Source organism: Canis lupus, chromosome 5 (assembly GCF_048164855.1).
Source record: "Canis lupus baileyi chromosome 5, mCanLup2.hap1, whole genome shotgun sequence".
In the NCBI taxonomy this organism is placed as follows: Eukaryota; Metazoa; Chordata; class Mammalia; order Carnivora; family Canidae; genus Canis; species Canis lupus.
The window spans coordinates 58,700,567-58,723,886 of NC_132842.1; the positions used below are offsets into that span (position 1 = coordinate 58,700,567).

The 23,320-nt window shown below is 48.7% G+C and overlaps 1 protein-coding gene across 9 annotated transcripts; it reads left to right on the forward strand.

Annotated features, from left to right (window-relative positions):
- Nucleotides 1–483: 483 nt before the first annotated feature.
- On the forward strand, nucleotides 484–12,844 carry SLC38A7 (solute carrier family 38 member 7). Of its 9 annotated transcripts, none has more exons than XM_072826859.1 (12): nucleotides 486–545; nucleotides 1,136–1,276; nucleotides 2,787–3,208; nucleotides 3,861–4,059; nucleotides 4,287–4,431; nucleotides 5,479–5,577; nucleotides 6,171–6,228; nucleotides 6,444–6,558; nucleotides 7,870–8,017; nucleotides 8,380–8,579; nucleotides 9,397–9,451; nucleotides 10,835–12,844. In XM_072826859.1, exons 3-12 carry the CDS (start codon nucleotides 2,939–2,941, stop codon nucleotides 10,935–10,937), a joined length of 1,392 nt encoding a protein of 463 aa, XP_072682960.1. In that variant the 5' UTR covers nucleotides 486–545; nucleotides 1,136–1,276; nucleotides 2,787–2,938; the 3' UTR covers nucleotides 10,938–12,844. The 9 variants fall into 9 exon arrangements, with proteins under 9 accessions (XP_072682964.1, XP_072682960.1, XP_072682962.1 ...); XM_072826861.1 differs by having other exon boundaries at nucleotides 487–545; nucleotides 1,139–1,276; XM_072826860.1 differs by having other exon boundaries at nucleotides 520–807.
- The last annotated feature ends 10,476 nt before the right edge of the window (nucleotides 12,845–23,320 follow it).

Below are 23,320 nucleotides of genomic sequence, written 5' to 3' on the forward strand. Positions count from 1 at the left end.
AGGAGGCCAATTAGGTTTGCCCACTTCATGAGACTGCTCAGACACCAAAGCTTCTAATGCTCTTCCTAGGAGGAAAGTGAAGTGTTTGGCTTGACCAAGATACCAGGATTAAAACTAACAGTAGGGGACCCTGGGTGGCGCAGCGGTTTAGCGCCTGCCTTTGGCCCGGGGCGCGATCCTGGAGACTCGGGATCGAATCCCACGTCGGGCTCCCAATGCATGGAGCCTGCTTCTCCCTCTGCCTATGTCTCTGCCTCTCTCTCTCTCTCTCTCTCTCTCTCTGTGTGTGACTATCATAAATAAATAAAAATTTACAAAAAAAAAAAACTAACAGTGTAAGTATAGTGATCTGTATAGTGATCTGGGCGCGGAGAGGGGCTCAGGTCAATGCTGTGGGGTTGAGGATTGCAGGAGCTGGTGCCGTCCAAGACTAAAGCCGCAGAAAACTACAACTCCCGGCGTCTCCCGCGGCCGCCGCAGTCCCGGCGGTCATGTGACGGCTGCTCACGTGTCCCTGCCGCCGGCTCGGGTGTGAAGCGCTGTAGGTAGGTGGCAGGAGGACTGTGGAGGGTGGAAGCGTTCAGTGTCGGGGCCCCCGCTGCGGTGGGGTCCTGCCCACTCCCTGCAGGGCTCCGAAGCCAGGCGTCCTCGGCCTCCCGCCCGCCCTCGGCCAGCTTGGCCCCGCCGCAGCCCCGACCGACTGACTCCGCCTAGTGCTAGGCCCGGATCGCGTCCCAGAGCGCCTTCCTAGCTTACCTCACCGCAGCCCCGTCGCCTTGCTTCGGGCCTGGGCATCCTACCCTCCGGGTACGCCCTGACCCACCTCCCTATGCAGCCCACCCCGCGTATCTCTGGGATCCAGCCCCCCGGCTGTACAGGGAACCCGCTCCGATTGGGATCTCCGGGGGCCCACGGCAATGGTTACAGCTCTGGCCTGAGCCTGTGCACATCAGGCTTCTAGTTCTGGTTCTGCCAACTACCTGCTGTGACATTAGTCTAGCCCTTTTCCTTCACTGGGCCTGTTCCCCTGACCTATCTGGTGCTCCCATTCTGTGAGTTAGCGTCAGAGCTGCTCGGTTCCCTTCACTCTGCTGACCAGCCCAGAAACAGCTCAAACTCTTCCTCCTGCTGACAGCAGGTTTTAGGTGAAGTTTTGAGAAAGAATAAATTGGTGCCATAGAGGGAAGTGAGGAAAATCAGATCCCAGATCTTTGGGGAGAAAGACCTGTAAGGAGCAACACACCCTCCACCGTAGGCCATCAGGTGGAAAAAGCAGGTAAGCTGGGGGTTGTGGAGCTGAGGATGTTTTGAGGAAGAAGAGCTGAGAGCTCTTGGACCAGTGCTGAGACTTCTGTGTCTGAGATGTAAGCGGGGTGAAAGCGGAGGTCTCACAGCTCTGGGAGTGCTGACTTTGCAAGGCTCTCCTTGGAGCCAGATGGAAAGCTGGGAGCCCAAATCTCTACCTCCACTACTCACAGCTTTGATTTTTTTGGCTGAGTTACTGGTTGGGTAACAGGTTGCATAGGAGGAAGCCCTGTGGCATCAGATTGATATTTCTGGACTTGGAGGCAGCAGAGAGGTATTTCCTCTGGAACTGGGTCCCCTGGTTGCATCCTTGGTGACAGTTGTCTGAGAGCGCCCCCACTCTTCCTTTTCCCTCTCACGAGTGTACGATTCCTACCTTTGTTCAGCCATCACCAGAAGGAGAAATAGGAAGCATCTGACTACCTACCTAAGCTTCTCATTAGCCATTCTAAATGTATTGAGGGCATCAAAGGGATGTCTCTCTGATGGGCGGTGGTTAGATCAGTGCTGCAAGAGAAGAGTGAGAATTAGCCTTGAATTTTGAAGGACTTCGAAAGCTATGCAGAATTTAGAGTCTGGACCAGAAAGAGGTATGTTGGACTGTAATTCACTGAAATAACCACAGTTGGGACGCATAGGTGGCTCGGTGGTTGAGCTTCTGCCTTAGACTCAGGTCATGGTCCCAGGGTCCTGGGATCGAGTCCCGTGTCGGGCTCCCTGCAGGGAGCCTGCTTCTCCCTCTGCCTGTGTCTCTGCCCCTCTCTCTCTCTCTCTCTCTCTCTCTCTCTCTCTCTTTCTCTCTCTCATGAATAAATTAATAAAATATTTTTTAAAAATACCTACAGTTCTAGCTGAGGGCTGCTCTTGTGCAACCTTGTGAAGTGGAAACAGGCTGGGAAGCCAGATAAATTTAGATCCAAATCCTGCTCTTCCTCTTGCTAATATGTGACCCTAGGTCAGCTATACAATCTCAATGAACCTTAGGACCACTGTGGTATGGGACACCTCGGTGCCTCAGTGATTGTCTGTCTTTGGCTCAGGGCATGATGCTGGGATCAAGTCCCACATTGGGCTCCCCGGGAAGCCTGCTTCTCCCTCTGCCTATGTCTCTGCCCCTCTCCATGTCTCTCATGAATAAATAAATAAGATGTTTTTAAAAAGGAAAGAAAAAGGACCACTGTGGTAAGGACTGAATGAGATAAGATATGTCTACGATACTCCTGCTTCTCTGTAGTGCTATAGTGTTAGTACCCCTCTCTTTAATGTTTATGTCTTATTGACCATATGGGTCTGTAAGCCTGAAGCAAGCAGGATTTGCAGAGGATGTATTTCTGTCTCTGCCACCCTTCACTGTGGTACCCACTGCAGTGTTCTGCACAGAGGGACACCTGGGTTTGAATCTCAGCCATCTGACCTTGGGAATGTTGTTTCAGCTTTCTGTGCCCATCTCAGGATAACGGTAGTACCTGTCTCCCATCTAGGTTGAAAAGAGCTGGAGCTCACAGGCCTCCTAGGATAATAGTCCCAAACAGGCTGGTGCTGGTCTCCAGCTGAAGGCGTTCCCTCAGCTACCCAGGAGATGTGGTTGTGAGGCCAAATCCACAGACCCTGCGAGAAGAGGGCTCCCAGGGCCATGGCCCAGGTCAGCATCAACAGTGACCTTGGCGAGTGGGGCTCGAGCACGGACTCTGGGGAGCGGGCCCGTCTGCTGCAGAGTCCCTGTGTGGACACAGCCCCCAAGAGCGAAGGGGAGGCCTCTCCTGAGGGCCTGAGTAGAGGCACCACTTCCACAGTGGGGGCCATCTTTATCGTCGTCAATGCCTGCTTAGGTGCAGGGCTGCTCAACTTCCCCGCGGCCTTCAGCTCTGCAGGGGGTGTGGCAGCTGGTGTCACGCTGCAGATGGTGAGTATGCTGGCCCTTAGGGTGGAAATGCAGGTCAGGTGCTAGGCCAGGGCTCTGTACCTCAGAAGGGAGGTGCTGCATCCAAGATGGTCAGTGACACAGGTGACCACTCTCCCCACCCTCATACTTGGCAGACATTACTAATCTATTCCAGTGTTCTTTCCTCTGAGCCCAGATGAGGCTTCAGAAGGCCTCCCAGCAATCAGAGAAGCTTAGACACCAACTACATAATTAATTTTGTAGTTTACATCTAGAAAGTGGTCCCTTATGTGTTAGAACTACATGCTAAAATATTTACTGGTGAAATAATTCAATAGCCTGTATTTCCTTCCAAATAATCCAGAGTGGGAGGGGAAATAGCAGAAACAAGATAGGCCATGAATTGATTATTTTTGAAGCTGAGTGATGGGTGCATGGGAGTTCATGATACAATTCTGTCAAATCTTGGGTGTGTTCGAAATTTTCTACAAAACTTCTGTTTTGAAAGAAAACCTCAACTCGGCAGCATCCAGCAATCTGGTACAGTTGCCTACAGGATGCGACTCCTTTACCAAACTGGCTTTGGGCATTGGCCTGGTAAATACTGAACAAGACCCGGCTGCCCTTTGCAGCCGGGCCTTTCCCACACTCTCTGGCTCTGTGTTGCCTGCAGGGCATGCTGGTCTTCATCATCAGCGGCCTCGTCATCCTGGCCTACTGCTCCCAGGCCAGCAATGAGAGGACCTACCAGGAGGTGGTATGGGCCGTGTGTGGCAAGCTGACAGGAGTACTTTGTGAGGTGACCATTGCCATCTACACCTTCGGTACCTGCATCGCCTTCCTCATCATCATTGGGGACCAACAAGACAAGAGTGAGGCTCCCCATCAATACCTCCCCCTCGACCCTGGGGATCCCTGGGGGGAGGGAACGGGCATGAACAGCTGCCCAAGGCCTAGCCTGGATCCAGCATTCTTCTACAAATCCTGCCTTCTGGCTGCTGAGCCCATTAGACTGATGGAGGCCCTGAGGCTCACCAGAGCAGGAGGGTCACAGCCTATAGGAGCCTGGAGTGATATTCCCTCTTTCTTCCCTGTGCAGTTATAGCTGTGATGGCAAAGGAGCCGGAGGGGGGCGGCGGCAGCCCCTGGTACACAGACCGAAAGTTCACCATCAGCCTCACTGCCATCCTCTTCATCCTGCCCCTTTCCATCCCCAGAGAGATTGGCTTCCAGAAATATGCCAGGTTCGGAGACCCCACCACAACCTGGGCCGGATGGAAGCTCTAATCACAGGCAGCTAGAGACTCAGGTGCTACTGGAGAAGTCCTCTCCTTCGGGGGCAGCAAGAGTGGGCAAGGCAGGGTGGACCAGGGCTTATGAGGCTTCCAGCCTAAGATTTACTTTTGTGTCAGCAACAAGCAAGACAGTGACCCTTTGCATCAGTGAGAGACTCAGCTCCAGATGTCCTTGTCAAAGGAAGAACAGATGATAATCAGGAGTGTGAGGGCAGCTTCCTGGCCAGGGCTGTGGTTTTCCCAGGGAGAGTGGGATATTTGATCATTTGGAATCGTTGAGCCTGGCCACATGCTCCATGCAGTTTGGTATGAAGGGAAAGGACTGGCTTCCTGGCTCAGAGTCAGAAAAGCTGTGTAATTCTGAGCTGTTTCCTGTGATCCATAATTGACAGGGTCATACTCAGCTGTCTCCTAAGGTCCCCTTTAATGTTGACATTCCAGTATTTGAATCTTCAACTCTTTTACCTCCAACGGCTCCTGGTTCTCAAGGGCCCTGCTTGCAGCTGTCACCAAGTGTGGGCTGCACTAATCAAAGTAACAGATGTGCTTTGAAGCCCAGACGTCTGAGCTATGGAGCTGAACCAGTGCATTTCCTAATGGTCTGAAATGTTAGTCTCTTCCCCTCTTGAGGTCTTAGCTCCTTCCAAGCTGTGACCAGTTTCTCTAAAACTTATTTCTTTTTTTTAAGTTTATTTATTTCTACATACAGCATGGGGCTCAAACTCATGACCCCAGGATCAAGAGTCACATGCTCTTCTGACTGAGCCAGCCAGGCACCCCTCTAAAACCTATTTCTTGTGCATTTTTTTAAATCGTTGTTTGGGAATAAATAAATAAATAATAAATAAATAAATAAATAAATAAATGTTGTTTGGAATAGTCACCCAATTCATTCTGACACTATGGTCACTAGAGCTGAGGGTGGATACTCCTGGGGTGGAGTCAGAGAACATCTGGCACTGGAGAAGAGGAAGCTCAACCCATTCTTTCTGGCAGCTTCTTGAGCGTCGTGGGCACCTGGTACGTCACTGCCATCATTATCATCAAATATATCTGGCCAGATAAAGAGATGACCCCAGGGGACATCCTGACTAGGTGGGTAAGAACCCCTGGGGAACCCACCTCTTGGGCCCGTGGAGGTGCTGGCCACCATCAAAAGGCCACACAAGTGCTCTTCTCAGGCCTCGTTAGCTCACCAGAGCTTGACCCATTGGTCATTGTAGGAAGGAGGTAAGAGGTCCAGACCCAGGGAGACTTTGCCACCAATATCCAAAAGATGAGCCATCATGAGACTAGGCCCCTGCTTATGGAGCCTACCGTGGTGAACTTGGACATTTTTACAACTTGTGCTTATCTGTAATTTCTCTATCTTCTATACAGTATAAATCTGTTTTGTCATATAAAAAAAAAATCCTGTTTTTGAAGAGAAAAGGAAGCAAAAGCCCCAGTGCAGGATCCAGAAATTCCAGATTTTGGTCCCAGGAGGGTCTTCCAGAGAGAGCTTCACTTTAATGACCTGTGAAATGGAGATGCTCCCTCTCCCTGTTTCCAGACTTAGGGGGGTTGAACATGTGGAATAGTGGTTGGGGAGTGGGCATGGTGGGCTGAGTGAAGAATACGGGAACAAGCCACGGGTTGGTGGCTCTGGGGGGTTCACAGGCAGCAGATTCTTATGTGTTTGTCCACAGGCCAGCTTCCTGGGTAGCCGTATTCAATGCTATGCCCACCATCTGCTTCGGATTTCAGGTGCCAGTTGCAAGTTTCCTGTCGTCCTCTTAGCTCACTGCCCCCTCCCTGGGCTGGAATCCACATTACAGGGAGGATGGGGACATCCTGGGAAGAAAGAGTCAGGGCCCTGGGACATGTCCCTTTTCCCCGTGGCCTTTGTCCCCAAAGTACCTCCCTCTGGAAACTGAGGAAGGGGTCACTTCACCCCATAACCATGACCTTCACCCTAACAGTGCCATGTGAGCAGTGTGCCCGTCTTTAACAGCATGCAGCGGCCCAAGGTGAAGACCTGGGGTGGAGTGGTGACAGCCGCCATGGTCATAGCCCTCGCTGTCTACATGGGCACAGGTGAGTGCTCCCCTCTGAGGGCTGGGCTTGGAGTGCTCCTGGTTTCCCTTCTTGGCTCCAAGTCCCCTGGCCCAGCTCTTCTGGGGACAGCCCTGCACTCCCAGCATATCAGACACTTCCATAGGCATTGGCTTGACCCTGGGCTGCCTTGGGCCTCCTCTGTGGGCCCAAATGAGAGAGACATATTCATCCATTCACTCAGCAGCTTCAGTCAGTGCCTAGTAAGTGCCAGGAACTATTCCCAGCATGGAGGATGCCGTGAAGATTGACAGACATGGTTCTGCTCTCATGGAATTGACAATCTAGCTAAAGAGAGTCCTACAAGAGTAAATCAGGGATCAGTAAAGCATTCCAGGCAGTGGTGAGTGCCACCATGACAGTCAAACAGGGGAGATGTGAGTGGGACTGGAAAGGTGGTGACAGCTGCCATGGTTCGCAGGAAAGAAGTGGTTCACAGAAGGCTCCTCTCTGAAGGGGTGACATCTGGGGAGGCCCCAGTGGTGAGAAAGAGCCAGAATCTGAAGGGCTAGGAGAAGAGCATTCCAGACAGGCAGAAAATGCCAAGCCCCTGAGGCAGAGACAGAAAGGTCTGGAGTGGAGTGAGTTGGGAGCAAGTGGCAGGCAGTGAGGCCAGACAGGGGACTGATAGGTCCGATTGGGCCTGAGGACCGGGGGAACTAGAGAGGAAGCGTTTCAAGCAGGAGCATGTCTCAGCAAAAAATGGCTATGGGCGCCATGCGGGGAATGATTTAGATGACAGAGCAGGACAGAAGACCTTCCGCAGGTGTAATGGGGCCAGCACTGTCCTACCTCTGGAGACAAAGCCAGGAGCCAAAGAGGCAAATAGACAGAGTCCCTGTCCTTCTGGGGCTCATGTTCTGGCTGGGGAGACACAGTGAACAAGTGTTAAAAAAGAAAAAATGCAGAGAGAGAGGCGTGCTCTGAGAAAAGTAGAGCTGGGTGATGTGAGTGAGTGCCCAGTGTCAGGAGCATCGTGGACACACAGGGTGGATACCTTCTCTGAGGAAGGGCTGTCTGGGCTGAGACCTGAACGCTGAGGGGATGTAGGTGTGAAGGGCTGGGCGGACAATATGAGTGTTGACACTCTGACACGGGAACGGGAACGAGAACGTGCTGGGCTAGCTCAAGATGACAAAGGTGGTGGTGCGGATGGGCTGTGAGGCCTCGGGTCCCAGCCTCCAGAGCTGCCCCAGGACGCTCCCCATCTGGTGTGCCACCCAGGAGTGAATGGCCGCCCCCCCTTCCCCTACCAGGGTTGCTCCTGCCCAGCCCTCTTGTCCCTGTCCTCAGGCATCTGTGGCTTCCTGACCTTTGGGGCTGCTGTGGATCCCGATGTGCTCCTGTCCTACCCCTCAGAGGACATGGCTGTGGCTGTTGCCCGCGCCTTCATCATCCTCAGCGTGCTCACCTCCTACCCCATCCTGCACTTCTGCGGGCGGTGAGCTCCCTCCTTACCCCATAGGGTGCTTCCTCTTCTCAGGGCTCACAAAAGCCCTTTGGACATGGTCCTTTGACCTTCTGTGAGTCCTTTCCTGAACACCTAGTCTTGTGGGTTCCCAGACCCTTCCTTTTCAGGAGAATCAGTGTCAGTTCCCAGGGGGCCAGGCCAGGCACTGAGCGTGTCACGTCCACCATCCCATCCAGTCTCCGTGGCAACCACCGGAAGAATCCTGTCAGGCCCACTTCACAGAACAGGAAACAGGCTTGGGAGCTTAGGGCCAGACCCCCAGTCCACCCACTCAGAGGCCTGGCTCCCTGAGCTGGAGGTAGGGGCCTCTGATCCACTGTCTTTGGGGGCAGGGCTGTAGTCGAAGGCCTATGGCTGCGCTACCAGGGGATGCCGGTGGAGGAGGACGTGGGGCGGGAGCGGCGGCGGCGTGTGCTGCAGACGCTGGTCTGGTTCCTGCTCACCCTGCTGCTGGCCCTCTTCATCCCTGACATCGGCAAGGTCATCTCGGTCATTGGAGGCCTGGCCGCCTGCTTCATCTTTGTCTTCCCAGGTGGGCACTCCCGGTACCCCCACAGCATTGGCCCCCAGGCTCTCCCAGCCTCAGTACCTCCCTTGCTTTCCTGCCTGAAGAACTACCACTAGTGCTTATTAATCACCCGACTTAGGCTCTGTGCTGACCCCTGCCCCTCCTGAAAAGAAGCTACAGGTGTTATCTCCACTTTGCTGGTGAGATGGGAGGAAGTTAACATACTCAAGTATTGAGTAACAGCTTTTCTGATGCAGGTCTGTCTGGGTGTGCAGCCTGCACTCATCACCTTTCATGCACATACTTGTTGCTGCCTGACTGTGAGGGGTTGAGCTGGTTCAGCCCATTATAGGCAAGACGGCCATGGGGTCTGGTGCAGAAGTCGGGAGACCTGTGTTTCAGACACGATTCTGCCGCCAGATCTCCAAGGAAGTGGTCTCGTGTGCCCAGCCACGAGTTCCGCCTATACCCAGCTTATTCCTCTCCAAGAGGCCAGCTTGAAAGCTGCTGCCACTTTGCCTGGACCAGGGGGACCACTTCTTAGAAGTAACTGGAAGGGCCCCGGGTATGGTGGGGGCTACTGCTATATTATCTTCCACGGCTGCCCTGTTAGCTCTGAGGTTCCTGTGCAGCCTAGGAGGTGCCTGTCAGATGCTGGCCTCTTCTGGAGGAGCAGATGCAAGGCCTCCAGCTGTGTGTGGATTGAGGACAGAGATGGAATATCTGGACGAGTACACAGAGGCCTTTGTCCATTCATTGCCACCACCTCTTGGTAAAGGGGGTGGGTGGGCCTGAGTGAAGGAGCCCACCTGAGTTCTTGGGGCCACCTCCTCTCTTCCAGGGCTGTGCCTCATTCAAGCCAAACTCTCTGAGATGGAAGAAGTAAAGCCAGCCAGGTAAAGCCGGGCACATCTATGGTTCTGTCAGGGAGGTGCTGGACAAGGGATGGTCCAGTAGGGGCAGGGAGGCTTAAAACAGGGAAGGATCAAGAGACTTGTATACTTAAACCTAAGAGTTTTCTAAATACAGTTTTAAAAGACCAGGTGGCACATGCTGCTTCCAACTGTTCAAATTGCTACTAAAGAACTTTAGAGAAAAGAGTGGAAGTCCTTCTTGCCCCCACAGCCGACTCCGCACTGTATCCTTTCTCCTGAGAGAGCTTTGTGTACATAAACGAGGCGTATGTATACACAAGCATGTGAGGTTGTGTGTCTAGTTTGGTTTTTCCAAGAATGGCTTCAGGCCAAAGTTTTCTACCACTTGCTTTCTTTCACTTAACCATGTGTCTTGGAGTTCACTCTGTGTCCGCACAAGATCCGTCCACTTCTTCCCTTTTTTGAGGGCTGCAGAGGATTCTGTTTGGTGAATGTATGAATACTCTTAGACATGTACATCTTGGCACACCTGGTTTGAGGATCTTGGTAGGATCAATTCTTTGAAGGAAATTTCTGGATCATGGGAAATGCTCATTTTTACCTTTGCACATGGGTTCAAATTTCCCTCCAGAAAGGCAGTACCAGTCAGAGTTCTAGCAGCAGAGTGCTCACTTCTCCACATCCCTGCCAGTACTGTATAGAACAGGCTTTTAAATTACTGTTAGTCTGATAGATGAAAAACATGACATTGTTTTAATATCCACATTTCCTTGAATAGTACAGAGGTTGAAAACAGGTTGCTGCAAGCTTTTTTAAAAATTGTGCTAGTAATATTCATTATAGAAAACCTTAATAATACAAGTCTGAGGAAGAAAATTAAAGTCACCCTAAAAAAAAAATAAAGTCACCCTAATCTCGATGCCCTGTTGTACCCTCTTAATTCCCTGTTGCTGTTTTTGATACATAGATTTACAGATGTCTGCTTTCTTTTGTAAATGAAGTGGATCATACTCCATGTGAACTGCTTTGTCCTGAACCTATTTCCATCAGAAGACATGTGTTCTAATCCTGGTTCTGTCCTTGGCTTACTATGACCAGTCAATAAATCCCATTAGGTCTTGGTCTTCTGGCCCATGGTCTAGGGATTACACACCTGGCCTCACATACCTTTATATGAAAAGTCACTTAGAAGTAGGAAGTGCTTAAAAAAAAAGAAGTAGGAAGTGCTCTACCCACAGGAGAAGTGGTATAATTACAATAATTAATTGTAAAGAAGTGGGATAAGTAATTACAGTAATTAACTGATATATATATGTATATATTGATATATATTGATATATATAGAAGTCTGCAAAGTCAAGGGTAGGTTGACTGACTAGGTCCCTCTCTCCCTCTGCCCTACAGCTGGTGGGCGCTGGTCAGTTATGGTATCCTCTTGGTGACCCTGGGAGCCTTCATCTTCGGCCAGACCACAACCAACGCCATCTTTGTGGATCTCTTGGCGTAACAGCTGCCTCCCAGGCAACACATGGCCTTTGCCACTGAACCCAGGAGCCCATCTCTCAGAGCTGTGGGACCACTCTGAGTCCAGCATCATTCCCCTTTCCTGATGGGATGACATCTGGACATCCTTTTCCAGGGACAGTTTTGGAGTGAAATCAGGCCTCTTACCTCTGGACAGCTCAAACCCAGCTCCCCTCCTGCTCTCTGGTCCCAGCAATGTGAGGATGCAGGGAGGAGGTCTTGTATCACAGAAGAACCTTCCCTGTCTGCCAGCTCTCAGCTTCTCCATGCCTGAAAAACATGGGTGAAGAGGGTCAGAACATCTCAGAAAAGAGAACCTGGCTTGACTTTCCTTTGGAGAAAGAGTGTGGGCAAAGGGCCACCGCCATCCTCCTCAGAGCAGCCTGTCCTGAGCAGGAACCATGCGTATTACTCTGAGACTCAGTGCCTGCTCCAGTTTGTCAGCCGCTTGGCCAACAGTGGCTTCTCTGGGATGGCAGCTTCCAAAGGTAGCACAAAAGTCATACAGATGCACAGAGGTAGATAGAGTCATGCCTCGTCCACCTCAGCCTGGGGCCTCTTTCCCCAAACCTGAGAGTCCAGGCATTCTTGTCGTCTTCTATCCCCAGACATCATCAAGTCTAATGTTTACAAACGGTGCCAGCCCGGCTCTGAAGCAGAGGCCAGGGGCCATACCGTGCCACCACGGTGCTGTGAGTACTCCTCAGTTAGCTTTTCCCTTGGCAGGAAGTCTACTTTGCTCTCTCAGATTCCAGATGTGCCCCGTGCTTCAGAGACACAGGGAGGGTGATAAGTCTGAGAACCTTTCAAACCCATGTAGGCTGGGCTGGTCAGTGTCAAGGTGAGCCTCTCTGATAACTTCTCTTTCAGTGACTGCTTCTCTTCTTTTTTTTTTTTTTTTTTTTTCTTTTTTTTTTGACTGCTTCTCTTCTGCTGGCCTTCTGCTCACCTCTCCTTGTCAACCCTAGCAGGATAGCCCACAGAGAAGAACAGCTGAGTTGTCACTGACTGGGCAACATTTTCGTGTAGTCATGACAGTCTGGAAGTTTCCCTTCCAGTCCAGATCTTGTCTGTTCCCTCCCTCTGTCGTTTCTTCACTCCCTACTCCATTTTTCTGGTGCAGGCTTTCCTGCTCACATAAGACTGAGGGTAGGGGGTATGCAAGACCTTCTCTTGCCAGCTTTCTCAGCATCACAGGTCCACCAGGCTTGGCCTCAGCGGTCTGTCAATCACACTGAGGTCACACATGGATTGTGCCCCAGGTGGGGAGAAGAGGGACATTTCTTTCTAGGTCTGCAGTCCCACTTTTCCCTTTTTGGCTGCTCACTTTGACCAATCCCAGGCATTGAATCAGGCTTCCTCCACCTGGAACTCCCAACATATCCTTGGCCCCTTCTGCTCAAAACCTCTGTTCCAGGGGTGAGCAGGACCCCCACCCAGCACCCACCACTCAGGGCTGTGAGATCGCAGAAGCAGAGGCTGGCTGGCTGGCTGGTGGCCAGATAGACTTTTGCTCAGTTCCCAGACTGGATGACCTGCCTTTCCTCAGATCCACCCACAGCCCCTGGGGCCAGACCAGTGCTGCTGTGTTCTCTTAGCCTGTACTCAGCATCAGGCCCTTCCAGTGCCCATCCCTTCCAAGCTTAGGATGGTCCAGTCAGCAGGGCTGAACAGCTTCCTAATGTTGGATTTCAGCCGAGGGATGGAGGATGTGAGGGGAGTCATCACACAAAACAGACCAGTCAGGAAAAGGAGTGGAATCTGGCCACTTGGCCTAACCTCGGGAGCCCCCTGCTCTGCCCTCCCCTCCAGGGTATTTTACTGTTTCTTTTCTACTTGTACGCATTCATACCGGAGAGGGTGGTTAATAAAAAGAGGCTGTGCTGCTGAGCTGTGTGGCCTATGTCTGGTGCTGGGGACAGAATCCAAGCCACTGACAGCAGGAAAATAGGCTGCGGGGGTAGGGGTTGGGGTGGGGACTTTTGGCCTTATCGACTCTGACCCCTGTCTCAGGCATGAGTATTGCTATGTTCCCTTCACCAAGATGGGAGCATACAAGTGGTTCTAGATGCCTCCTCTTTCTTGCACATCCTACCAGCCCTTACCTGCCAACCTGACAGTTTGCCCTGGTCTCCCACAGCCACTGCCTTGTTTCAAGTCCTCCTGTCTTCCCCACACCATAGGCCTTCAGACTGGCCTCCATGCTGCAGGGCTCACTGACTTCACATTCTGCGATGAGCTTCAGACTCCTGCCTGAACAACCACCCTCATCCCTTCAGAGGCATGTGTTAAGCAGGCCCTGGTTGTCCTGGTTGTGAAGCCAGGCACTTTCCAGGGCTGCAAGATACTCAGCTGTATGCAGCTCCATTCTCAAACTGCTGTGTAAGACTGATACTAAGCAAGTGGTCACATAAGTACACACTTACAAATTGTGATAGGTGCCAAGAAGAGAATATACAGAATGTGGTGTTTGGGGGCCTGAAGTTTGGGGAGTGAGAGAAAGCTTCCTGGAGAAAGTGACATTTGAGCTGGCCTCTGGATGATGAGTAGGGATAAACTAAATGAAGAGAGATAGGGAAACCTTTCCAGACCATGGAAGCTGCATGTGCAAAAGCCCTGTGGGGAGGAATTTGGAATTCGGCACTTGATATTTGAAGAACTGAAAAGTGGCCATTGTCTGTGGGATTATCACGTGAGTGTAGGAGAGTCTTGCCTGGAGGGTCAAGTTTAACCAGCTTATCTCCCACCATGCTCCCTTTCCCTCCTGGTGGGAGTGGAGACTCTCCAGGGGGAAAATACTAATGAAGTGGCCCAGTACTTCTGAAGGGTTAGAGGGGTGAGACAGTTTCAGGCCATGTCTCACACGGGACTCTGGACACCAGAACTTGAGGTTTGGTTTCACTTTCTCTGAGTGAACAGAGAGAAGAAGAGGTTACGTCTATGCTAAAAGCAAACAATCATCCATTCATTCATGATACTCAAGACATTCCCAGTCTTGTTCACCTTACTTATAAGCACTTGATCATATATCCTCCATTACACTAAGCTCCATGGGAGCAAGGGCATATTTCTTGTTTTAAAAAAAAAAAAAAATTAGGGGCACCTGGGTGGTTCAGTTGCTGAAATGTTCAACTCTTGATTTCAGTTCAGGTCATGATCCCGGGCTGTGAGATGGAGCGGCACATCGGTTGGTGGGCTCTTTGCTCAGCATGGAGTCCGCTTAAGATTCTTTCTCCATCTGCCCCTCCCCACCCCCTCTCTCTCAAGAAAAAAAAAAATTCAACTGAGTAAATCTGAAGATCTAATAAGGCTTTTATTAGGCAATTCATGAACTGGGCAGTATCCTATCCAAGTATAGAGAGGCTCCAAGGAGTTGTGCAAAATGGAAGGTTTTTATGGGAAGAGGAGTGGGACAAGCTGGTTATTAGCGAAAGAAAAGAACAGACTGCTTCAGGCAAAGTCACCTTCCCTTAAAGGGAAGGAGGGCAGGGAGCTTAGGTGGATTACTTCATCTTCCCTGGGGGATTGAGAGGCCCAGATGACAGATTGCCTCCTTGGTGCTGACCAGAAAATTCCTAACTGATCAGTTAAGACAGTTCTGGGGGAGGCTGAAACTGCATCTAAGTCTCATTTTGCTGCCTAGGGGCAAAGGACTCAACCTTGGGCCTTTGGTTTTTTTGAACACTTGTATCCATCTGGTATCTTAGCCCAGAGCCTTGAGCCTGGCACTTTAGTAAGCAAGTGTCCTATAGTTGTGGAGCAAATGATTGAATAGCAACAAATATTTGTGCATTCTTACCTTGTGCCAGCACTTCACCTGCATCCTCCTCATTTGATCTTTACAATAGCTCTGAAGACAAGGCTAAGAGAGATTATCACATAGTTTGCTCAGGGACATGCAGGTAGCAAAATTGGACTCAGCACTCATCATGCATAGATAAACAAGTGAGCAAAAGGCCCTCTCTAGTGGTTTCTGACCCCTGAAGGCAAGCTCTGGAACCTATGGTCCCCTTCCTTGCTGGTGCCGATGCCAGATCTGGGAACCCTTGGATCGTACTCCCAGCCAATCCATGTCAAGTGGTGGGATGCCTGCTGACTAGTGGCTCGGGGTAAATTGCTTCACCCCTCTGGGCTTCTGTTTTCCCAGTTCTAAAATCAGAATGATAATCACTGACCTTATTTACCTCCCGGGGAAAAAGGAGCCAATGTAGAGACAGTACATGAAAAACGACAGAAGTGCTTTGTAGCCAGAAATCCACATTCACAGAATAAATAGGAGAACTCAGTGTCTCCTCAAGAAGGCAAACTGGCATTTCCCTATCACTTCCTGGGAGTCAGAGTACTCCTCAACCTTTAAGGTACAGATAAAAATTTTTATCTCCTTAGGATACATATTCCAATTCAGCAAGTGTGGATTCAGGGAGCCTGCCTGAAGTCTGTATTGATGTGTTTTTTTTTTTTTTTTTTTAAGGTTATTTATTATAGAGAATGAGGTGGGGAAGAGGCAGAAGGGGAGGAAGAGAGAGAACTCTAAGCAGACTAGACTCCTTGCTAAGCGCAGAGCCCCATTCAGGTCTCAGTCTCCTGACCCTGAGATCATGACCTAAGCCAAAACCAAGAGTCAGATGCTCACCAGACCGAGCCCCACAGGAGCCCTGAGAAGTCTGTATTGTTGATGCTCTAGTGTTGCCCATGCTCTGGTCCTTGGACCACACTTTCAGTAGCAGGGGACTGGTAGAGCAAAGCCTTTAGCCTCAGGACAGACCTGGGGTGGGTCTTAGCAATGCTTGTTACACTGTGGAAACTCATGAAATAAAAAAAAAAAAAGAAAAAGAAAGAGAAAGAAAGAAAGAAAAAGGAAGGAAGGAAGGAAGGAAGGAAGGAAGGAAGGAAGGAAGGAAGGAAGGAAGGAAGAAAGAAAGAAAAGAAAGAAAAGAAAGAAAAGAAAGAAAGAAACTCATGAAATTAGTTCACTTATTTCAACCCTGTTTTTCTCAACTCTAAAGTGAGAATGATAGTGATGGTGCTCACCTTGTAGATGTAAATATTGTAAATTCAAGGACAGATGGCATAATAACATGTGAAGTGCCTGGAAGCTGGCAGGGGTTATGTGGATCATTTCCCTGTATGGAAGGAGTGTATGACTGCAGTTTCTTATTTTGGTCAATAGGGGTCATCTCTGTGTAATGTCTTCTTCGGAAAGCTGAGATTCCTGAACTCTGAGTCACTGGGGGTCCTGGTGATTTGGCTGCTGCCTGCTACCCATGAGTGATGCCCCTATATTGGGGTTAGGACCACCTCTAGATTCTGTCCTCCAGTTTAGTGGGGGAAGCAGGCCAAATAATCACAAAATCCAATTGTGTAGATTCATGTGCTAGATATAGATTAGAAGTTCCAAATCCAGATTTAGTAATAATTCACTGCTATGATACAATGAAAAACAAAATTCAGTAGGCATGGAAGAAGGCCAGAGACACTGTCTTGTGAAGGAACACTTTGTGTTTCCTTGGAGGGAATAGGCACAAGACTCATTCAGTCATTCTTCCATTAAACATGAAATTGATATGTTTCCAGTCCAGCATATAAGAAGCTTGGGAGTGGCCACTCCATCCTAACAAGTAAAAAGCTACACACACTGAAAAGTTTACTTAAATCTGTAAGATATCAGATTACAGGTCACACCACTTCCCCCAAAACTGGAGACAATGACAGACACGTACAGGGCAGGAACTCACCAGCAGAAACCTGCACAGGAACCAGCACGAGCTTAGGGAAACCAGAAATATAACAGATAAATTGCAGGAGGCTCAGTGTGCACAAATCGGAGAGATAAAAACACAGGGGACCCAGTCATGGGAGTGAACTCACTTTTGTGCATTTTACCTTCTGGAGTTCTACAGGTTCTCATAGTTAACACCAGATAATCCTCTTAAGTTTCTAGGAGGGGAGAGTAGAAGAAACCATTTTTGAAATGTGCAAAGTGGTGTGTTCTTTCACAAGATCTGCCCTCAGGACGCCTGGGTGGCTCAGCAGTTGAACATCTCCCTTTGGGTCAGGTGATCCCGGGGTCCCAGGATTGAGTCCCATCTAGGGCTCCTCGCAAGGAGCCTGCTTCTCCCTCTGCCTGTGTCTCTGCCTCTCTCTGTGCGTCTCTCATGAATAAATAAATACAATCTTTAAAGAAAAATCCTGAAAGGGCTGGGGGTGGTTTGGGTAGGGAGGTGGGGAGAATACCTACAGAAAAGCAAAGATAAGAATTACATCTGACTTCTCCTCAGACACCATATAAGCATGAAAAGAATGGAGTGAAATATTTTAAATATTGAAAGAATTCTGTATCCTATGAAATTATCCTTCAGAAATGAAGGAGAGGGTGCTGGGTGACTCAGTTAAGTGTCCTACTCTTGGTCTCAGTTCAGGTCTTGATCTCAGGGTTGTTAGTTCAAGCTCTCCATTGGGCTCTATGCTAGATGTGGAGCCTACTTTAAAAAAAAATGAAAAAAAATAAAAAAATAAAAAAAATGAAAGAGAACTAAAGACTTTCATGGACAAACAAAAATTGAAGGAATTTGTTGCCAGTAGACTTGCCTTGAAAGAAGTGTTAAAAGAAGCTCTTTAGGGGCACTTGGGTGGCTCAGTGGTTGAGCGTCTGCCTTTGGATCAGGGCATGATCCTGAGATCCTGGGATCCAGTCCCACATTGGGCTCCCCGCAGGGAGCCTGCTTCTCCCTCTGCCTGTGTCTCTGCTTCTCTCTGTGTGTCTCTCATGAATAAAATTTAAAAAGAATAGCAGTGCCTAGGTAGCTCAATGGTTAAGTGCCTGCCTTCAACTCAGGTCATGATCCTAGGGTCCTGGGATGGAGCCCCACATTGGGCTCCCTACTAGCAGGGATCTGCATCTCCCTCTCCCTCTGCTCCTTCCTCCACCCCACTCACGCTCGCTCTCTCTCAAGTAAATAAATAAAATTTTAAAAGTTAGAAAGAAAATGAAAGAGATATTACAATTATGAAACAAGAAAAGAATGCTTTAAAGAATAAGCAAAATAGGGGCACCTGGGTGGCCCAGTTCATAAAGTGTCCAACTCTTGTTTGCAGCTGGGCTATGGTCTCTCAGTCATAAGATCAAGCCCCAGGTCAGGCTCTGTGCTCAGCAGTCTACTTGGGATTCTCTGTCTCCCTCCCCTCAGGCCCTTTCCCTACCCACACCAGCTCTTGCTAAATAATGAATGAATGAATAAATAAATAAATAAGTAATTTTTAAAGAAGGAGCAAAATTAAAGTTAGCAACTAAAAATTAAAAGTGTGATAGCCTAATTTTTAAAAATCCAAGAAGAGGGACACCACGGGTAGTTCAGTGGTTGAGTGTCTGCCTTTGGCTCAGGTCATGACCCCGTGGTCCTGGGATTGAGTCCTGCATCAGGCTCTCTGCAGGGAGCTGCTCCTCCCTCTGTCTGTGTCTCTGCCTCTCCCTGTGTGTCTCTCATGAATAAATAAGTAAAATCTTTAAAAAAAAAATCCAAATTAGAGAGGCATCTGGCTGGCTCAGTAGGTAAAGAATGCTACTCTTGATCTCAGGGTTATAAGTTCATGATGTTCAAGCCCCACATTGGGTGTAAATAATACTTAAGTAAAATTTAAAAATAAAATTGGGGGATCCCTGGGTGGCTCAGTGGTTTAGTGCCTGCCTTCGGCCCAGGGTATGATCCTGGAGTCCTGGGATCAGGTCCCACATTGGGCTCCCTGCGTGGATCCTACTTCTCCCTCTGCCTGTGTCTCTGCCTCTCTCTCTGTGTCTCTCATGAATAAATAAAATCTTTTAAAAAATAATAAATAAAATTAAATAGGGGCACCTGGGTGGCTCATTCGTTTGAGCAAGTGCCTCTTGGTTTTGACTCAGGTCATGATCCATGTTGAGCTTGGAGTTTGCTTGGGATTCTCTCTGCCTCTGCCCCTATCCCCACTCCCACTCTCTCGCTCTGAAATAAATAAATAAATCTTTTTTAAAAAATTAAGAAAGGAGGAAAGGACTTCAAGGTACAGGTATAAGAAAACTAAATCTTTAGTCAATAGTTACTGCTTTTAATTTTTAAATAAAGAAATAGCAGTATAAATACATTGTTTTAAAATAGTGACACAAGGGGGAGTGCCCAGCTGGCTCAATTGATGGAATATTCAACTCTTGATCTCGGAGTTGTAAGTTCAAGCCCCACATTGGGTATAGAAATTACTTTAAAATAAAATACAATAAAATACTTAGATAAGGGGCATCTGGCTGACTCTGTCAATAAAGCATGTGACTCTTAATCTCAGGGCCATGAGTTTGAGCCCCATGGAAGGAACAGAGATTATAGCAAATAAATTAATTAATTAAATGTTTTTAAAAATAAAATACTGCGATAAATGCCATGAAAAACAGCTTAAAAGAGATGATTACGGGGAATAGGACTTGACAGGGGTGGGAAGAATTGGGACCAAGGACTACTGGCATTTGATATAAACTTTTTTTTTAAGATTTTATTTATTTATTCATGAGAGAGAGGCAGAGGCACAGGCAGAGGGAGAAGCAGGCTCCATGCAGGGAGCCCAATGCAGGACTGGATTCCCGGGACTCCAAGGATCACGACTGGAGCCGAAGGCAGATGCCCAACCACTGATCCACACAGGCATCCTGATTTTTTTTTTTTTTTTTTTAAGTAGGCTACCCACCCAGCGTGGAGCTGGAATTGATGACTCAGAGACCAAGACTCACATGATCTACCGACTGAGCCAGCCAAGAGCCCCAGCATTCTATGATTTTTTTTTTTTAAAACAAAATAAGGAGCAAGAGGTCTCTTACCAGGAATGGTGACAACTCAGAGGAGAGGAGTGCCCCTGAGCAGTGTTTCTGCCTCTGCTTCTTGTGCTCACGCTGGGGCCTCAGGGTTCAGAAATGCCTCACCGTTTTGTTTACTTACTTATTTTTTTTTTTTTTTTACAATTTCATTTGACCTCTGACAAAGGATTACTATATACAGGGAACTATTACAGGTCACCAAACTTTGGTTTTCAAACAAGAATTAACACTTTAGGAGCAGTTACCGGCCACTCTAGCTCAGATTCCTGCCAAGAAGTTTGGGAGCCATGCAGACTTGCAAAGTTCCTGCTGCGCATGCCCACGTGGAGATAGAAGGAAAGCTACAAAAAGCGGGAATAGGTGGGATGAGAGGACTCAAAAGCCTTTGCCGCTGTCTGAATGAGCCAAATAATAATAATAAAAAAAAAAGTAATCTCTAGCCCCTAGATCAGAATGGAGCTCACTGGCTTGTCAAAGCCGGCTGGTACTTGGGAACTCTCTTCCTGGAACTCAACTTCCTGGGTTGCAGCAGTGCCTTCAGCTCCCCATGTTATGGCATGCAGGTGTTCCCGGGGTCAGCTCCGAGAGGCCAGAAGGCACAAGCTCAAGTCTCATGTCCTCTACTGTAAATTCTCATTATATTGGGTGTCAAAGTAATTGGACCCTGTTCCCAGAAGTGTAGCATATTTTGTTTTTATCCTTAACCCTGGGAAGCCCTTGGGCTGACTCTTTTCTGTGGGCCCCAAAGGCTTCTGGCATGCTTCAGGGCATTGCCTCAACATCCTCCACCTCTACTCACCCTGCTGGGGGGCACATGGCTACCAGGGGTGTGATGCTGCCAACAGGAGCAACCTCTTGTGAACATACCAGTTCCACATGGCCACACTGTAAGTGGTTGGTCAGATGGGGTATAAGAGGGTGAAGAGCCATGCCCTGTGGTCTGGAGATAATTATTATAGGTATCACTTCTCTCCACCTTTACAACTAGTCCAATCCACCATCACCCATTGCCTGGACTATTATAATACACTTCTAATTTGGTGATTTTTTAAAAAAATATATTTAATTTATTTATTTGAGAGAGAGTGAGAGCATAAGTAGGGCAGAGAGGTGGCAGAGGAAGAGGGAGAAGCAGGCTTCCCACTGAGCAGGGAGCCAGACATGCAGCTCAATCCCAGGACCCCAGGATCATGACCTGAGCCAAAGGCAGATGCTTAATTGACTGAGCCACCCAGGTTCCCCCTAATTTGGTGATTCTGAAGCCACTGCCTTGGTCCCTCTGGCCAAACTTAGTAGTTTCTTTCTTTCTTTCCTTCTTTCTTTCTTTCTTTCTTTCTTTCTTTCTTTCTTTCTTTCTTTCTTTCTTCTTTCTTTCTTCTCTTTCTTTCTTTCTTTCTTTCTTTCTTTCTTTCTTTCTTTCTTTCCTTCCTTCCTTCTTGATTTTATTTATTCATGAGAGACACAGAGACAGAGGCAGAGACACAGGCAGAGGGAGAACCAGGCTCCCTGCAAGGAGCCTGATGGGGGACTGGATCCTGGATCCCGGGATCATGCCCTGAGCCAAAGGCAGAAGCTCAACCGCTGAGCCACCCAAGCGTCCCTCCTTTTCTTTTCTTTTTTGCTTTTCTTTTCTTTTCTTTTAAGATTATGTGCATATCAAGACTGAGAGAAAGAAAACGAGCATGTGTACAGGAGCAGGAAGGGCAAGGGAGAGGAAGAGAGAGTCTGAAACTGACTCCACACCAGTGCAAGGTGGATGTTGCGTTCAATCCCATGACCTATGAAGTCATGACCTGACTGGCCAAAACCAAGAGTCGGACATTCAACTAATTGTGCCATTCAGGCATCCCCATTGTTTTTTTTTTTTTTAAGATTTTATTTATTTATTCATAGAGATGCAGAGAGAGAGAGGCAGAGTCACAGGCAGAGGGAGAAGCAGGCTCCACGCAGAGAGCCAGACGTGGGACTAGATTCAGGGTCTCCAGGATCACGCCCTTGGCTGCAGGCGGCGCTAAACCGCTGAGCCACCAGGGCTGCCCCAGGCATCCCCTTTGTAGTCTTTTTTTTAGCAAGCATGTTTAGCCCATGTGATTGATTAACTACCCCCCCCCTTTTTTTTGTATTATCTATAGATCATGTATTGTTTCCTACATGGACTTGGAACCAGACCCTCTGACACAACACCCACCCCCCCTTGCAGAACCTCTGAGAACCAAGATAACATCTGTAGCTGGCACCATGGAGTGCACATGCAATCAAGAAGTGTGACAGACCACTGTGCTCCCCTTTTACTGATTAACTGCCCTAAAATTCCTTTAAAAATCTCTGGGCCAGGCAGAAACGTCAAAGTTGGTGTATTTTTTTGTTTTGTTTTGTTTTGTTTTTAATGAGAGTCACACAGAGAGAGAGAGAGAGAGAGAGGCAGAGACACAGGCAGAGGGAGAAGCAGGCTCCATGCACCGGGAGCCCGACGACGTGGGACTCGATCCCAGGTCTCCAGGATCGCGCCCTGGGCCAAAGGCAGGCGCTAAACCACTGCGCCACCCAGGGATCCCTCAAAGTTGGTTTTTGTTTTTTTTTTGTTTCTTTGTTTGTTTTTTAATTTTTTATTGGTGTTCAATTTACTAACATACAGAATAACCCCCAGTGCCCGTCACCCATTCACTCCCACCCCCCGCCCTCCTCCCCTTCCACCACCCCTAGTTCGTTTCCCAGAGTTAGCAGTCTTTACGTTCTGTCTCCCTTTCTGATATTTCCCACACATTTCTTCTCCCTTTCCTTATATTCCCTTTCACTATTATTTATATTCCCCAAATGAATGAGAACATATAATGTTTGTCCTTATCCGACTGACTTACTTCACTCAGCATAATACCAAAGTTGGTTTTTGGACAAGAGTTTGTCTTGCCCAGGTGGGCAGCCTCCTGAATAAAGCTCATATTCCTTTCCAATCAAAACTTGTCTCTTAAACAAAGCAAAACAAAACAAAACAAATCAAAACAAAACAGAAACCTTGTCTCTCTTGAGTACTAGCTTTTCCAACAGCTGGCATCTGAACTTGGATTTTCTGAAACAAATTTTTGCTGCCACCCTTCCTTTTGTATAGTCTCTTGTCCTTGCAATAGTCTTAAAACACATATCACCCTCAGCTCAAAATCTTCGATGGCTTCTCTTCTTACTAGGAGGAAACCCAGGGTCCTCATCCTGGCTAACAGGGCCCCACAGCCCTGGCTCCTCTGTGATCTCCCAATCGATCCCTCTCGTCCCCCTCCTCCACGGCCACTACCACCACCACTACCACCATCTCCACCACCAGAGCTCTGCCTCAGCCTCACCTGCAGACTCATGATATATGGGGAAAGGAGAGAAAATGAGTGGGAAATACCAGAGAGGAAGACAGAACATGAGAGACTCCTAACTCTGGGAAACGAACAAGTAGTAGTGGAAGGGGAGGTGGGTGGAGGGTTGGAGTGACTGGGTGACAGGCACTGAGGGGGGGACTCTTTTTTTTTTTTTTTTTTTTTTTATTTATG

Excerpts from the sequence above, each read along its gene's own strand:
- SLC38A7 (XM_072826863.1), top strand. The coding sequence starts at position 2,939 with ATGGCCCAGGTCAGCATCAACAGTGACCTTGGCGAGTGGGGCTCGAGC. Across the intron at positions 6,229-6,443 it reads CCATCTGCTTCGGATTTCAG|TGCCATGTGAGCAGTGTGCC; the intron begins GTGCCAGTTGCA and ends TCACCCTAACAG. Across the intron at positions 8,580-9,396 it reads CTTCATCTTTGTCTTCCCAG|GGCTGTGCCTCATTCAAGCC; the intron begins GTGGGCACTCCC and ends CCTCTCTTCCAG.